Source organism: Gobius niger, assembly GCF_951799975.1.
Source record: "Gobius niger genome assembly, chromosome: 2".
Taxonomy (NCBI): Eukaryota; Metazoa; Chordata; class Actinopteri; order Gobiiformes; family Gobiidae; genus Gobius; species Gobius niger.
Window position 1 is genome coordinate 14,968,626 of NC_136853.1, and position 18,541 is coordinate 14,987,166.

Consider the following 18,541-nt stretch of genomic DNA (forward strand, 5'->3'; position numbering starts at 1 on the left):
TCCTGATAAAGTCTTCAATCCGAAAACCAGGCTGTTTAAAAGCGATCGATCTGCGGCAACACGCGGTGTTTCGGTTGACGTTGAAAATTGACTTGAAACAAAGATATTTAGGCATTTGCCTCCTCCCATAACGTTAGTGTCCGTCCAGAGAGGATAGAGGAGGAGGGAGGTGGAGAGAGGAGTTCATCAGAAAGGAATGTTGCATAAAACACTAATTATCTCAGAATCTAGAAATAAAACAGTGATTTTGATCAAACAAGCCTCTGTCTAGCTTTGGATTTCTGTGGAACTGAGGCACGTAGAATTAAACTGTGCATGTGTCCATAGCTATAACACAGAATATGCTGTGGTGCTACAAACATCAGAAAAAACGGTCTGGATTGTTGGCACTCTACAGCTAAATCCCCAAAACAGCGCGGCGTCAATGTGTTAATCCATTGACCGTCATCATGGGCTTAATCGATTCAAAAGTATGTTGGCATCTGAAGTTCACAAACCTTTAATTTGTATTTTGGTTTTGGTTTAACCTTTTATGGTTATTAATGTGAGGAAAATAATCATGTTTACAATCTCGTTGATATAAAATGTCCAACTAGCACTGTTTGATAATGACAGGAAGGGGTCTAAAAAAAACCTTATAATTGTATATATTTTTTACATTAAAGTAAGGGGTTTGTAGCATATGTAATGAGCATGTTCCTCATGTTGTGCATGTCCTCCCTGCTGGATTGGAGTATTGTATTCATTGTACACAGGATAAACACAGATGCTGTGACCGCACATGTGTGTTATATTTTTATTGTCAGCTTGGTTTTGCATGTCCCCAAGGCCTTCGAGAGGGCTCAAGGTGATGTGAATTTCAATGGACGAAGCCGCTATCAATCAATCACACAGTGAGAGCCGGCGAGTGTTTGAAATGAGGCGCCTGGCAAAAACATCATCAAAGAAACTTTTGTTGTCATCCTTGAATAACTGAACTTTGGTGTAATCAAGGGAATTAGTTTTATTGCGGATATGTTTGCCACCCCTTCCTCTATTGTGTTTTTTTTAAGCTTGACTCTTTGTGGAATGGCCCAAACCTGGATCATTGTGTTACCCAGAACAGAACAGGGGGACTTTCAGTCCACAAAGCAAGCGCTTCCACCGGTGCTCACCGGCCAGTCTCATGCATACTAAGGAGACAGATTGGAGGACCTCAGAAAAAAAGTAAATATCGGGGCTATATAGTCAGGCCAGTGGCAGTATAACATAGTCATGTTTCTACTATTTAATGTGTTGTTGCCCGTGTGGTGCACTGTGAGGCATTGTTTAACTGTATGGGCAGTGTAATAATGAAATTAAAAGTTTGATGCTATTTGCGCTGCCGTCTGCATATCTCCACAGGTAGAGTCAGGGAAAGGCCGCCTTAGCATCTTTTGCGTGTCAGTGTATGAGTGTGTGAAGGCCTCGGCCCCGTGGGCACAGCACTGCAATATTTACATATAGATATTATATGGCTGTAAGAACATCAGATAACCATGACACACCTTATAGGTAAAAAGAACACACTGTATTGCCAAAATACCTAAGGCTACAGTGCATCAAATGGCACAGAAAAGCTATAGTAGCAAGAAAAGGGTGCTTCTGCTTCCTTATCTCCCCAGACTGTTATCTTTCAAGCTGCTGTTGAAGAAGCTCAAAGCAGCCTCAAACTGCTGTATTCTAAAATCTGCAGCATTCCATCTCCTCCTGACGCGGTCCATTCTGTCTGAACTGCCAGTCTATATACCTGACTACCAAAGATATTACACATACACAGTTTTAGGAATATAGCAAGAAGTTGTGATCGCTCTTACTCTCTTTCTCTCTCATAACAAGGAAAGTGGCTATGGCTAATACCTATGAGTAAGGCAATCCTGAAGAAGATCGCTCAATGGCATGAACAAGTCTTCCCTCTGCCCGACAGTGCCGTATCTGTGTGGAGTTTGCATGTAGAAGTCCAGCTAATCCACCGCTGCAGCCTCAAAACAAATCCACATGGTCCAAATAGCGATTGATAGTTTTCCATCTTCGAAGGTTTAAACTCCATCCCTGTGCGTGTCCTTGTCATAGACTGTATATATAAATGGACAGCTTCTCCTCACTCCTCCCCGTTTACCATAATGACCACGCTCGTGGGGGAATTCATGGCGGATTTACAGACTCCCCCTCCCCAGCTCTGATGAAGCATGTTCCTAAAAAGGGCATAAGGGCAGGATCTTCATTGTAGACTCGGCCCTTGCGTGATTACAGATGCTGTTGTTTCTGTTTATCCATGCGTGTACTAGTAGCATGTGCGCGTCATGCACAAGCTTACTGCAGTTACGCGTAAGACCTGTGGGGGCAGTCGTGAGTAAAAAAAAAGAAGACAATTTCCATCTAGTCCCTTTAACCTTATACCCTGCAGGAATAATAAGATGGCCAAAGGAAGAGATGCAGGCCACAGATGTAACGACACAAACGTGAATGTCTCAGACAATGGTGAACAGAGGATGACAACGTTAGAGCTAACATGTCATACACTTCATTGCCTCTCATCATTGACTGAGGGAGGCAGTATCGTGAAGGGTCTTGCCTAATGACCCACACTGGAGGTTGTCAGGGGGTTAAAGTGGGCGGGACCGGCGTTCCGCCATCTTGAATAGTGACAACAACTAAAAAAGATCTCTTGTGTCTGACAGACAATCAATCACCAACACCAAAAGAGAAGCTGTGCTCGACATAAGTCCACTTTGCAAGGGGAGACTGAAAAATAATTACTGTTTAAAAAAAGCGGCAGCAGCAGCTGCGACTCAATAACTTATTTATCACAAAATCAAGCACTCTTCAGACATAAACTAATCCATAAAAGGAATCTGCTATTCTCAAGATTTTGGCCACTTAAATTGACAATAATCTGCTTTATACTTGAGGTGTTACTTAGAGATGAATTTGGGATGTGTTTATGAAGTGAAAAGTGACACAGCGATCACCCCGTTAATAGATCCACGATGGATCTCACGCATGTTGCAATGCCGGCCTTTTTCCACATAATATTTCTCAGGGCTGGGAAAAATATCGACTTGATTTAAAAATCGAGTTGGAAGGTCAAATCAATTCATACTTTCAAAAAATCTATTTTTTTAGAATTTCTTTTTCTAGCTCTCTGTCCTCTGCTCAGAGGAAGATCCTACTGTACAAATGACAAATGTGCAAAGAAGAACAGAGCCCACCTACGGATTTTTTGCTGTTTTATCAGATCAATCCACAGACAGTATACATAATTTGGATGTAATTTGAATCTTTGTTGCACAGTGACTTTTCAGTTAGAGATGGGGTTTTTTCCTTTGCAATTTAGTTTATGTTGATGCACATTAATTAAATACACCAAATATATGTATTCAAAATATATTAACAGTTTGCAGCTATTTTGTGTAAAAATGGAGGGGTAAAAAAATCGAATCGAAAATCAAGTTTTTTATTTTAAAAAAATCACAGATTTTTTAATTTAAAATTGGGAGATGGCCCAGCTCTATATTGCTCCTCTCATCCTATTATTAAGGCAATAAGAAGGTCAGGATTCTTGGTGAAAGTTTTAGCTTTCTGGAGCCTGTGTCTCCTCTCCACAGCTCAGTGTGAGGCTGCAGCTCACACACAGAGCAGGAACAGGGGCGGAGCTGACACAGACAGCAGGACTGGGGCCCCACAGCAGAGGGGCTGAGGAGGGCCACAGGGACACACTTACACAGGATTCTGACAGTACTTACAAAACAGTCAACAAAAAATAAAAGTGGTTTAAAAGCAGCTATTGAAAAAAGAGTTGCTATAAACAATGCTTGTTTCTTTGTTTGAGTTTAGAGAAAGTAATTTTAATGTAGACTGTGTTCTGATTTGTATCATTAAAAAGGCTGAATCAAACAGAATATGGTTGTCTAAGATTGCACTCAATTATATCTGCTTAATTCAAAATGTCCTGGGAGACAGAATGTACTTTACCTGCCAGACAAAACATTCAGGAAGTATTTCAAACAAGAGCACACCTAGAAAAGTGTTATTCTGCAAAGTGATTTGCAATGTCTTTTGAAAATAAAGCAAGTAAGTAAGTAAGTAAGTAAGTAATCTTTATTTATATAGCACCTTTCACAGACAAATAGAAGCAATATATATATATGTACATGTAGCCCCCTAATGTAGCAAATGGAGTCCTCTAGACTAGAGCTACGCCAACCCCCAAAGTCACCTCCAAGGTGGTAGAGAATGACCAAGCCATCCTGTGGGACTTCCAGATACAGACGGACAGAAGGGTAATGGTGAACCCACCGGACATTGTGGTGGTGGACAAAGAGCAGAGGAAAGCCGTTGTGGTCGACATAGCAATACCAAGCGACTTCAACATCAGGAAAAAGGAACACGAGAAACTAGAGAAATACCAGGGGCTCAGAGAAGAGCTGGAGAAAACCTGGAGGGTGAAGGCATCAGTGGTGCCTGTGGTCGTTGGGGCACTTGGGGCAATGACCCGGTAGAGGACCTGAGCTTGGAGGGGAAAAAAAGAGACCACCCGCAGAGGGTGAGGGAGAGCTTATATATAAAAAATAAAAAAAACTCTTCCTCACCCTCCGCGGGCGGTCTCTTTTTTCTCCAAGCTCGGGTCCTCTACCAGAGGCCTGGGAGCTTGAGGGTTCTGCGCAGTATCTTTGCTGTTCCTAGAACTGCACTTTTCTGGACCGAGATGTCTGATGTATTTCCTGGGATCTGCTGGAGCCACTCCTCCAGTTTGGGGGTCACTGCCCCGAGTGCCCCAACGACCACAGGCATTATATATATATATACTATTATGATTATTATTTCTTTTTTAGAAGGTGTTGATGTTTACATCCCTTTATAATTCTCAGCGTGTACACCTGTCGCGTTATATTTTGAGTCACTCCCACACTCCCATACTCTGAAAGCAGAGGCTATAGGTGAGTGTGGCACATCCCGCCTGTCTGCTGCGCAGTGCTCCTTCTGTCAACAACACAAAGCTGCCTGTGACAGAGCACCAGTGACTTGTCAGGGCTGTACTCATCTCAAGTGCAGCAAGAGCTTTTTACCAACACATTCAACACTCAGGTGTAAAGCAAAAGGAATTATAGGTTCCTGAAAAATAAAATAGATCTACAGACTTACTATATCAGCTGCAGCCATCATCAAACATCAAATGTTACCATGGTCGCCACTCACAGTTATCCATCTAACCTGTGCCAGGCCCATGCTGGAATGGGGAAGGGTCTGTGCGCCCTCATGCCTGCACAAGACTGAGACCAACTGAGCCGTCATCATAAAGCGCTGTTTGTATACACGGTGGACCAGAGTGCTGGCAAATTTAATGCAGAGATGTAGAATAAAAGTCCCATCAGCATGAAGCAATGTGAATCTGGACATCCCGTTTGCAAAATGTGACTTGTGTTGAGTTTTGGATTAACCTGAACATGAAGTGCAGCACGGTTAAGAGGCTTCCACACAGACACTACTGAATGTTCTCTTCATTCATTAGGAGGGAAGCGCCTAACAGTGGCATTGACATAAGTTTTAAATTTGATCATTTTTTTATTCTGTTCTATGAGAAAGACAGCAGCTACGCCCTGCTCTGGCTCAACCAGCACAAAGTCTGGACCAATGTTGCGCCTGTGCACAGTTTGGTGGCACTCACATCGTAAATGAAACCATGCTTTGGAGCTTTCCACACTGGAAAGGGATGGGAGTGTGAGTTCACCCTAAGAATGCTTTCTCAGAGATAGAACATTTGCTGGACATTTTTTCTATCCCTCCGCAACTAATCTACCGCCTCCAACTGTTTCATATGTTGGTTTTTTTGAGTGTCACTGGAATGGAAAATTATTACAACACTCCCACAGTAACTGTTGTAGGCTGTCAACTGTTGGCTAAGATGTGTGCACTTGCACTTCTGTCAGTCTACCCGTGGGGAAACAGTAGCTACATACAACACTGTGTGTGGAGTGAATGAAATACAAATCCCCAACACTGTGTGAAGCGCTTTGGATGACTTGAGAAAAGCGCTGTACAAATAAGCTTCCATTCCATATACAGTACCTGTAATTTCAAACTGTATTTTCATAATATCTCTCCATTTTTGTTTTGTCTTTTGAGGCGTATCGCTATTTCCTTTTAGCACATATACATGTGTAACACAGTTTTAAGCCTGTCTTAACAATTAAGACATAGGCCTTTTAAACACATTTTATATCTTCTCAAACTGGACACAGTCCAATCTCCTCTATGAGACACTCTAACTTTGTCGATTGGCAATGGATTGGTTAAGATAACAGCCTTCATTTTATCTGTTGAACAATACTACACAATACACATACAAATGTATTTGTCCATTTCACACACATTCAAACATGTAGTGGTAGTGAATGTCTATGTGCTTTGTTCTTTCATGGTCGACTGGATTCTTTGTGATTGCAATTGCTCCTTGACTATCCTCCAGTATTCCTGTTGGTGTGGTCTCCCTTCCAAGTTCAGTTAGTCGTCTCAGCCAAGTTCCTTCTTCTGCAGCCTGGTTTAAAGCGACATAGTCTGCTTCTGCAGTTGAAAGTGCAGCTGTTGCCTGTTTCTTGCTTAGCCAACTGACTGCTCCTCCAGAAAGAGGGAAGATGTTTACAGTTGTTTAACTTGTTCATGCTCTCTGTTGACTCTGTCAGCAAAATAAAATCATTAACATACACAGCCAGTTTACGCGTTGATCATCCTGATCACCAGCCCAATCAGCATCCGAGAAGTAGACAGCATCAAAGTTCTTGTGTCTCACCTCCGGTATTTGAGTCGCAGGTGTCGCTGTGGAATACAGTAAACCTCCAACCATGGACTGATAAGTACTTGAGTTTACAGTCCTTTAACTTGTTCATGCTCTATGTTGACTCAAAATAAAATAAAAATAAAATCATTAACATACATACACAGCCAATATTTCCAACTTCAGACTAGAGTTTTTGCACTGGCGAGGTGTACTCTGTGTAATCTTCAGCTCCAGACTAAACGCAGTAAGTTTGTTGAACGGGGGCTGGGCAGACAGCTATGGACATTGGTGAAGTTATGAATATATAACAGTGGTCCCTTCCCGAGACTTTTCTTCCTACAGACCTACTGTTTTCAGTGGAGTGGGGGTGGCGGTGGATATGGGGGGCATGTGCTGGTGTTTTGATCATGTTTCAGTGGCATGTAGAGCCCTGCGAGGTGCTCTTCTATACCAGAGCCAGCAGTGTGTTCTCTTACTCTCGGGACATGACCAATGTTTAACTCACAGTGGAATAATGTTTGTAGAGGTTCTGTAAATGAGGCACACCTAATGCTGAAGGAATCAAGCACGATGTAAAGATGAGGAGAGAAGCACCAGTGACACCACGCTGTCTTTCTAAGCCACGCCAGTGCGCCCTAGCCACACAAGCACTGGCACACCGCTTGTTTGCATGCAAGATGCCACTCTTTTCTGCGCTAACGCCATTGTTGCACTATGCGGATGATCGGGCCCCATATATGGACTTGTTTAGTTTGCACACAAGACGTTCTTGTCCTGGTTTGATGTAACGCTCTAGCTGCTCCATGCATGTAGATTTCCACTTCCAAGTGTCCGTTTAAGAACACAATTACAGCATCCATTTGATGCACATTCTGGTCGGTCTGCACTGTGTACGAATTGAGCTTAATCGTACCACTGTTGAGAAGGTTTTATCATAGTCAGCGTCGTAAGTCTGCACTTGTATCCACTTGTATCCACTCGTCCATCACTGTAGTGCATCCATTTCAATCCAATTGCTTTGTAATCCTTCGGTAAAGTCCCATCTAACATTTTCCAGCAGTGAATCGTATTCTAGATGAGATGCTTCCTACCAGAGTCCTGTTCTTTCTTTCTGCAATTCTGTTGAGGTGCATGTGGTAATATAATTTCATGCTGGATGCCATGAGCTTCCAAATATTCTTGAAACTCCCTTGATGTGTATTCTCCACCATTGTCTGTTCTGGGTCTTGTCACTTTCTGCCTACACTTATTTGAGTACTCTTTGAACTGGATGCTTGGTGAATCTTGGCCAGAACCAAAGTAGATTAACTCTTACAACCAGTGTGATTCTCACAATAAAAAAACACTTGATGAGGAGACCAGAGCAGTAAGTAAATCAAAATGTGTGCTAAATGTTTATAATAATGTGTGTTAGCCATTTATGAAGCTGTGTTGCAGATGTCAACTCCTTATAACTGCACAGTGAAGTAACTTCACTTATTGTTGTGATAATTATATTTCTTTTACTGCGAATGTTGAGTGAGCAGCATCCACCATGTGGCCTCCATGTGGCTTCTGGCAAACAGCAAACGGGACTTCTTATGGTTTTCTTTTAAACATGGCTTGTTCTAGCTCCTCTGCAATAAAGGCCAGATAGGTGCAGTGCATGACTAATAGTTGTTCTGTGGACAGTTTCCCCCACCTGAGCTGCAGCTCTCTGCAGTTCATCCAGGGTCATCATAGGCCTCTTGGTAACAGCTCTGGTCAGTGCTGTCCGGTTTTCAGTTGAGAAAAGAGAATGAGGAAATATAAATGTTGACAAAGAGGGTACATTTACCAGGGCTCAACAGCAGTGAAATGATGGGTTGATTAATGAGTAGATCCAAGAGAGATCATGAAGAAGCCTCACCATGTCATTGTGGCCCCTGTTGCTAACGCTGCTGCTAACTACTGCAGAAGTTTGTTTTGCTGTATTAAACCTGTGAACCTTTCCAGGCTAACTTTTCCGTGGGACTGACCCCGGCGGTAAGCATGCACAGCGCCCTGCTGACCACTACGTTTCCCGAGCCAGCTCCTTGTTTTAAGGATGTAGCGCGGATTTGCATAACTCTACATTGAAAAGAACTGAGAGACGAAAATGGATTTTATCACAATAGTGAACGAGTTTGCTGAGCAGAAAGCACACAAAGGTTACTTCAGACGGGTGAGTGAAAGATTGCTTTTTTTTGCTTGTGGCCGCTGTGCCATCGTGTGTGCTTTTTGATGAGGCCATTGTTGTGCTGTAAGCTGACGTGGTGTGTTCAGGTGATTGGATTTGTTTGTGTTTTTGGTCGTAAGCTGTGTGTGCAGGTTACACATAATAAAACGTAGTCATTGTCCATGGCACTAATGACCGTGTGTGTTCTTCTTTCCCTCTGGTCAAATGTGTGTGTGTGTAGTGATAATGTAATGTGATAATGCTAGTTGCTGTAGTGGTAGCCGAGGTGAGAACAGCCCAAAAGTTTAGAGGCTGTTTTCTCAGCTAGGAGAAAATCTGAGAGCTTAGTTGAAGCTAACTTCAACTGTTAACAGATTCTCCAAATATTATCAGATTTCCATGTGTTAGCTTGGCGACTACACTTTCGTAATCTATGTCTCACTCAAAATGCCCCAAAACCGAGTTGTGCCCTCCATTTTCCTTTACGGGGACACATATCTGAACACATATGGAATTTTCTGACGAGAATGTTTGCTTGGGCGCTGACGATTGATGTCATCACCATCATCATAGAACTGATCTGTGATGAAGTGCCAAAGATGCTTGGTTTTACTGCCAACACTCAGCGTTTTTCCAGACAAATGAAAAACAGTGGAAGTTTCACAGAAGTCATAGTTATCCACAAACAAGGATGAGCAGAGAAGACATTTTCATACATGAATTATCAAAAGATATTTTAAAGCTGCCCTCAGCTGTCTTTTTTATTTCATTGTGTCAGTAGGTGGAGTAGTGAACCCTGCTCTGCATTAATGTTAATGTTCCATTCATTTACTGATGACTGTTTTGAAAGTTATATTACTTGTCGTTATTGTAGCAAGTTTATTTTAGTGTTTACTATAGTGACATCTACTATAGTTTGGGTATTTGACCACTATAGGGCACTACATTACTGCTATTGATGGAGTCTGATTCACTTCAATGCGCTGTTGTTCACCTCACGCTGTGGCTAAACACATTTCTCACGAAGATCACGGCCATGTCACTATTCAGTATTTCCAGTGAGAAAACGTGCATCTCTCTCCTTCCTCCATTGTTGTTTACGTTTATGCTGTGGTCCTGATGCTAAAAATGTGACTTGTCACATACGCTACGTCACTCCATGTGATGCAAAAATAAAGCAAATCAATCTTTAAAAAAAAGGAGAATTACAAAATAGTAACACACTGTGTCTTGGAAAAGTAACTTTAATCTGATTACTGGCTGGGAAATAGTAATGCGTTAGATTACTCGTTACTGAAAACAGTAGTCAGATTAACGTAGCATGCTACTAAGTAGACTACAGGTACATTTACTTTCATAAAAGTTCCAGTGTCGTATATGCACAATCAAATTCTGATCCAGATCAAAGAAGCAAATCCAGGTCCGGCTGAAATGGTGGGTCTTGGTCCGGTTAAAACTCTCTGATTCGAATCATTTGATTTGTGAATGCACATGGAGCATAGAGTGGAACAGGAACAGCCCAATGCAGCAAGGTCATGTAACTGTCCAAATCAGAACAAATGGCCTGTCACTAACCAGTGTGAATCACTTACCCGTTTAAACCAGACGCCGGTCTATCACTGGCTGAACAGTTGTCTGTATCCTGGGCGTCGCCATTTGGAGCAAAAACTGACCATTCAGCCCGGCCTGTACTCGTCTAGTCGCCCACAGTGAGACATTATCGAGCTGTGCTGCCTCTTCTGCCATAATGACCTTTTGGGCTTCAATGTATCTGACAATTAGAATCAAACGCACCAAAACAAAACCGAGGCACGAATTCCTGATGAAAGACTTTGGTTCTACACTATTTAATCACACTAAGATTAATATAAGGATAAACGAATCAGAAGTTTCAAAAAATCAGTCAGAGCTTTTAAAGTCAAACAAACAGTTAACCATTTAACCCTAATCACTCAGGAGGCTCATTTACGGAGTGCCTGGTTGCTATTCACGGATAAGGCCACAAACCACTCCACATTTCACTCTCGGAGTGTCAGCTGTTTGTCCAAAACAACAGTCTGAGGAGTCGTAGATGTCAATGTGCGCCCTGGACCTCCCCAAACACCCCACACATGTACAACCTTGTGCACTCCACAGCGTGTCTGTGTGTCAATTTAATCTGGTTTACTTTATTTGCACCTTGGATCGCTGACACAGTGATAAGACAAGTGTTTATATTGCTCTGACAAGTATCAGGTCATTTCTTCATTGGCTTTATGTTTTTGCACAGACACTAGGGGTGCATGCGAGGGTCGGGCTCCTGGTGTTTATGGGAAGATCTACAGCCTTCCCTTGATCTGATTCGCAGGACTTCTCCCTCAGCCTCATCACCATGCGGCGGACCCCTCCAGCGCTTCTCATATTAGGTTAGTGTGAGAGATGCCGACTGTCATTGTCCGCTGGTTAGAAGAGCAAAAATGTTGCCACACTTCAGAAATCTTGTGAAAAGCTTAAAGACTGCAGTGTAGAGCAAACTTGCAAGAGTGATTTCACATTTTCCTGCCTAATTATTTGTTCTTGAGAGCTGTTGATCTCCTTTGTGAGATCAATAAAGCCCTTATCTTATCTTCCTCTGCAGAGAGCTACTGTAAATATTCTCTCTCCATGGAAATTTAAACCTGCTATCCTCAAGATTTGAACCGAAAACCTTCCAGATGGTGGGAGAATGGCTAGACTGCTTTTGCTAATCTAAGCCTGCTTGTGTGCATCATATATGGTTTACTACATCTGTCATCTTTTCTAACACAGCGGTGTAGCGGCTGCTGTTCAATCCTCCTGATATGCGTGAATGAGCACTGTCCACCATGTGTCAGCTCATAAACTGTCCCTCACTAATCCCACACTCATGTATCATCCCGAGTCTCACTGGGATTCTCCTCAGTCAACAGTTTGTTGCTTTGTTATATAATCCAACAACGTCACTGGTCAAGAAACATATTCAGCGTCTCTACTTTCTAGCAGAGAAGAGCCAGAGTCCCAGGAGACTCCAGCGCATCGTGAGAGCAGCGGAGAAGATCTGCGGAGCCCCTCCCCCCTCCATTAAGAACATGTACCAATGATGTCAACTTTTGCCTTATTTCAAATATTTGAAGAGGTCATGACCAGCTGTCCAGTGTTTTTCTGTTGTTGCAAAGCTGCATTACCACAATATTTCTGAGGAAGTAAACAGTATATTCCACAATAATGCAAGATTTAATTACGACGACCAAAGATATTTTTCATCAATAACATAAAACAGCGAGCCACAAAATTACCTGTGTTGCCAATTTTCCCCATGGGCCAGACTGTTATTATATAATGCACCATTGGCGCCTCAGACCACTCACACACACTCTCTTTTGTTTTGGCCTATTGTGCATGTTTTTATTGGAAGGGAAAACTGGAGTAACATGGGGAGAACATGCAAACTCCACACACAGAAAGGCAACTTCTAGCAGGAAATCGAACCCGGGACCTTCTAGCTGTGAAGCACCGTGCCGCCAAGAGATCATCCAAGCTAGACCGCTCTTTTCAGGGGCGCAGTGTTAACCCTTCAGTGCAGTTGAACTAGACATACGCAGGACACATCGTCAGAGTATTTCAATACTAAATCTTACATTGTTATTGTGCCCCATGCGCCACTTCTAGATGTCACATTCGTAAAGAAATGCTTTAAGCGCAGTAGACAGCAGATGTTGGTAGCTTGCCCATATACAGCCACCGTCAAGTTGTGTTTGTCAGATCTCATTCATTTCTCGCACATCAAAGAGGTTTTGTTTATTGGCCAAGCAGCTGGTGCAATTGGTCATTTTGGTCAGAGCTGCAAACAATAGCTGGATAGTTGATGCTGTTGCTGAGCAACAACAGAAAGCCTCTTTCTGCCAAAAAGCTTATCACCTGCTCCGGAGTCAGCAAGGAGGAGATGCTGAACAGCTCAACAAATAACTGTGATTTCTGAGGTTCTCTTCAGGTCATGGATCAGAGGACATGTGGACCACTGACTCAGGAATATTCACCAGACAGATCTTGAAATTGGTTGCTCACCAGTTGTTATCGGCCTATTGATTCATGAATTGACTGTGCACTGCTGACAGTGTTTGCCATAAATTAGGGGAAAGGAAGCCCTTTGTTAATAATGGTAAGAGGTGTACGGATTGAGATGATGAGTTGTTACCTCCAGGACAGGTGCCTCTTGTTCCACTTGTTCTGAGAGCTTGGGCTGCGTTTGGTGCGACGCCCACTCTCCTCCACCTCAGACACATCTGGCAGAGAACATCTGGGCGTCTTCATCAGGCCAAGAGTGGCTTGGTCTGCAAAACAAGACCACAGAACTGAATATATTTGACCAAATCAAGCAAATGGGTCTTAGATAATTTTGCTATACATAAAATGCCGTATGTTCCTGACTATGCTAAGCAATAATCTGCACATTTTGTTTGGAAATCACAAGATTGCTGGTTTGAGTCCAGCCTGCACATTGGTAAGATATAAATAAGAAATAAGAAGTTTGTTCTGGGATTAACTTCTAAACACTAAAAGGTGCTTGCCATATAATTACAATATCATGAAAAAGTTCATTTATTTCTGTTATTCAACTTAAAATGTGAAACTAATATATGATATAGACTCTTAACATGCAAAGTGACCGATGTCCAGCCTTTCTTTGTTATAATTTTGATGATTATGGCTTACAGTCCATTTTCAAAATATTCAAATTTTAATTATCTATATATATCTATATTATCTATTTTTAATTTGGGTTTTTTACAAGCTGTGATTATGTGATGAGCGCCTGTATATACACCAGAAAGGAGAAAACATAAACCTAGCATCTTTAACTCCATTAGTTCACAATTAATACGCCACTCATTGCCAGGCTTATGTTTTTATTATTTTTTTGGTTTGTAATATTACACTGTTTGATTGATTTGTGCTGACAGAGATGGCAAAAGTGTTTATAATGTAAACTAATTGAAAATCTGCGGGGATGAATACGTGTGTGCAACAGTCCTTGTCTCGTCTATTACCTCAGGATAGAACCACTGACCTGAGGTCTTCTCATTATATTACTCATAAATGATCAGTGTGAAATATTAAGAGCAAAAATGTCCTTTCAGTCTGACCTTGAACTACAGATGAATAGCTAACTCTCACTACTCCTAGTCAAGTATTCCCGGTGTTTAGGCCTTTAACCAATTAAACACCTTCTGGAAATACGCATTTGGAAGTAATGGACAGCTGCAAACAGTGCGCCTCAGGGCCGCCTCATACGCAGTCACTGAATGCGTACACCAGAGGTAGGCAGCAGAGATGATTTACACATATAGTGTGCTGATATACATACATATGTGAGGACCTTTAAATAATAAATCACACCCCATTTCACGCATGGCACTCTCCAACAAGGGCCCCCTCTGCCTCTATAAACTACAGCAGCTCACACCTCAGCACTGCCTGCACATTATGAGATTACTACCACATTATTGTCACTCTCGCACTGCTATAAGACTCTATGGAGCTCACTGTATATCACAGAGATGCATTTAAGAGAGAAAATAAAGTTGGGCTGGTCTCAAATGGTTGTAATAAAATGTACTCATGCTCAAGACACATCTAAACACATAACTGAAAAGTAAAGTATTACTGTCGTAAAACCAACAACATGGCAAATTTATAGAAAACTGGAAAAGAAAGTGTGCACACTACCTGATAAATATTGTGCAAACACATTGCTTGATAAGAAAACGCAGTATTCTTCGACCTTGGAAGTAAAGATTGTTCCAATTTTTTTTTTTTACAAACCACATCCATCACACTTCATGTTAAATATTGGCAAAAGTTTGGTTAAAAAGTTCTGGCTTGCACAACTGGTTACTATAGCAACGAGAGAAGCGTGCTGCTGTTTTGTTCAGCCAAGTGTCATGATTTCTGTGAGTCCAATTCACCATATTCTGGAGGATCGCGTGGGCACCGCCATGAATCATGCCCACCCATTCCCACCTATTAGTTTGTATAGGACTGGAGAAGTCAAGAGGAAATCAGTTACACGAAAACAAAGCCCGTTTTAAGCCGCACAGAGAAACGGTGCAGTGTTGACTTGTTGGTGCAAATGAACATTGGACATTTTACGCAAATCAATCTACTAAACATCAGATTTTAGCGGCGGACATTTTCCCTTTTTCTCCGTTTAAGTGGGCGGGGCGGAAAAACGTGAATAGAGTTCAGGATCGTGATGTCATATCATTAAGCATCTTGGTATTTGCAGCAATAATAAACCAATGGAGATTTTAAAAGGTCAAATACTGGAGTTCTTGTTCACATTACAACACTTGGACAGTGTGTTTGATGTATTTACTTAGCAGCAATAGAGTTGTCCCTCGGCTTTTTTTCTTTTTTTTTTTTTTTTATACTGTTTTTAGCTAATGTTAGTCTATGGAAAATGTACACTAACACCCAGAAACATGGCGGGTTTCCATGGTAACAGTGAATTTTCCTGAACTCTATAACCTTTTCAGATCCCTCCAGCTGATGAGTGAAGCAGGGCTGCCAACTTCGGTCGTTTAGTCGACTAATTGGTCGATGTTGTCCTGGTCGATCAAGGTTTTCATTGGTCGACTAAATGCATGCACTTTTGCTTACATTTCAGATGCTCTCAATTTACACACCAGAGGCCTGTGGCAGGTCTATCTTTTACCTTGGGCTAATATTTCATTATAAAAACAGATATATCGAAGTGTTACAGACAGAGTGACGTTTGAATTGTTTGAGTGAAAAAAAAAAAAAAAAAAAAACTTCGAGGAGAGAAATGAGGACGGGAGAGCGCCTCTTCTGCATGCGCATACACAGCTGAGATCAGGGGCTTTGTGTCTTGGCGAGATGTTGTCTTATAGGCAAGACATATAGTTATTTTAACCTCAAATATCCCGGTTCTAATGAAATAACTGATACGCAAGTCCCTGTCCTCAGCACAAAGCACATCGGAGAACAAAACTAAAGTGAAAGTGTACCGTCAGGCGCAGCTCATGGACCCGCGTGTCTTTTTCCGCTTCCTTCTGGCTTTTTCCTTTTCCGAGCTGAATAAGACGAGGAGCTCTGCGTAACGTGAACAGATTTATCACTACTACAATTCTAGGAGTTTGGGTCAGAAAAGTTGCTGTTTTGTCCGAGCGATGGCACTCCCCTTTTAGGCGACTAATCGTTGGTCAGAGCATGTTTTTGGTTGACCAAGAAAACCTTGGTCATTGACAGCCCTAGAGTGAAGTATTATTGTGTTTTACCTGTGGAGTTACCTTTGTGTCAACATTTTCCTCGCCCTTCTGTAATCCGTGGCCCTTAGCTGTTGCCAACAGCATTTTCTATGTTAATGCATTGTATGTGTAATGTGGACCTTGCCCCCATAATCCACTGCTACCTTACATGAGCGGCCACAGGTAAAGCTTATTTGTATAGTTTAATTTGGCGCTATATTTATGTTCGCCACAACATGGCACTCTTACCTTACTCCATGTATAACGCAGCCTTCACTCTGAGTGCTTTTCTGTTACTGAAAACTGTGATGTTTTGGACAGAATTTCGTTAATTATGATTCTTTTAGAATATAAGAACTTTACTGCAGACCAGATAATTACATTTATGTATTTTATTCAATTTTACATTGTGTGATTGTTCTGGTGACTCATTGTTTAGATCTAGCATGCAAATTGTTCTATTGTGACAGACTGCTTTTGAAATACATTTACTTTAGACAGAATAAACTCTGTTCGAACATGACCCTGGACTCCAGTCTCTTCTATCCCTCCTGCATTCTGACCGACGCACCATCTTGTCACACTGTTACATACAGTCCACCCATCAACAATTTGGTAAAGTAAATTCTCTCTTATAGTTTAGGAAATATAAACAGCTCCTCTGCCCGGGCAGCATGCTTCTGAATACATTATTTCTGCTAAAACAATAGAAACATGGTCACACAAGTAAATTACCTTTTGGATAGATTAATGCAATCAAGGGAAAGGTTAGCACGTAGTGAATATTTCTCCATCAACAGTGCTGTACCCCACAGAAACAATAGCCAGTCAAACAGGCTTTGTCATTAGGCAGAGTGTTTACTGTAGTGGCTTTCTTGACATTTCAGGACTGTTACTTTCATATCAGAAAACGGCTCTGGACCACATACCTAAAACGCCAGTCTCTTTGAGGCCGCCAAACTTCTGCATGGCTTTGATGGCCTTGGTCAGGGCCTCCTTTGTCTGAAGCTGCCCAGTCACCGGGTCAGGGGGCGGGAGGTAACCAAACTTACTCAGCCAGTCCTGGAACAGAGGAAAACAAGATGTAGAGGGCAAAAGTCATTTACGGTATTTTAGTTATTTCAATTTTAAAGATGCTCGGAGAGGACACCTGTTCATGTCGACATTTAGCAACAGGTGCATAATCCAGTATGACACATTTTCTTTGACATTTATTATGCAACGTCAGACTGACGAGTTAAGTAACACGATTTGGTTTCATAAAATGGAAACTCTGAAGCAGCTATGCCCAAATAAAGAGTGGTGCAGCCTGCATTTCCAGAGGAAGAAAATGTAAAGGATTTCAAAAGGACAAAATATGCGTTTTTGTTAATTCACATATGCCATATAGTGTATTATACAGAACACTATTGTGGGTTGCAGGTGACATCACAGTGTTCTAAAGGCTTATACTATTGTATGGACGAAAAATTATTTTGTTTTTGAGGAAATTTTTGGTCTTGTGCAGAGAGATCATGGACCCAGTGAATGATATTAATGATCATTTTTGTAATTTGTACATTTTCTTTTAAGCTATAACTTGTGAAAGTGTAATGCTGTTAATAGGAAAAACTGGCTCCTGCCCAGTGTTGATTTCGTCGACTAAAATATTTAGTCTTAATTTTAGTCAAAGTGATATTTTTGACGACTAAAATTGGACTAAAACTAAGTTAAACGTTTTTCATGAGACTAAAACTATGACTAAAATGTCCAGATATTTTAGTCGACTAAAATAAGACTAAGTAAAAATGAAAGGGAGAGACTAAAATCATCCAAACTTCTACTGACCGTCTGAAAGAGCCTCATGTCATGTAAATTCACTGCCAAAGGATCAGCTCTGAGCTTTGTTCATGTGGAGCAGCTCCATGAAGCAGAGGAACAAGATTAAATATGATTATAATGAATATTATCAATGCAAAGTCCACTAAATTAGTCTTAAATTTAGTCGACTAAATTTACTTGCAATTTTAGTCGACTAAAACTAGACTAAAATCGAATTACATTTTCGTCAAAAGACTAAGACTAAAACTAAATTAAAATATGTTGTCAAAATTAACACTGCTCCTGCCCCCCGCTGGGCCCGATGAAATCATCACATTCTAGAACCTGCAACCCGCCAATATGACATATACTGTAGGTTTGAACAAAAAATGAAGACCATAGTTTCCTGACAGCCTGGTGGATGAAGGTGTTCAGTCTGCTGGACCTGGCCCAGGGACTCTGCCATCACCTCCCTGAAGGCCGCACACTGCAGACACTGTATGG

At 41.6% G+C, this 18,541-nt stretch overlaps 1 protein-coding gene and 1 long non-coding RNA gene across 2 annotated transcripts in view; one reads left to right on the plus strand and one right to left on the minus strand.

The window, feature by feature from the left end:
* The window catches only part of LOC306983004, a 229,416-nt gene that overhangs the window by 54,203 nt on the left and 156,672 nt on the right, over nucleotides 1-18,541 (plus strand). The gene's annotated exons all lie outside the window — the stretch shown is intronic.
* Nucleotides 1-18,541, minus strand: part of mmp17a (matrix metallopeptidase 17a) — a 155,271-nt gene that overhangs the window by 52,001 nt on the left and 84,729 nt on the right. The window contains exons 2-3 of the mRNA XM_079582607.1: nucleotides 17,167-17,299; nucleotides 13,165-13,300 (exon numbers count right to left, since the gene is read on the minus strand). Coding sequence (XP_079438733.1) covers nucleotides 13,165-13,300; nucleotides 17,167-17,299 — 269 coding nt within the window. The remainder of the gene's footprint in view (nucleotides 1-13,164; nucleotides 13,301-17,166; nucleotides 17,300-18,541) is intronic.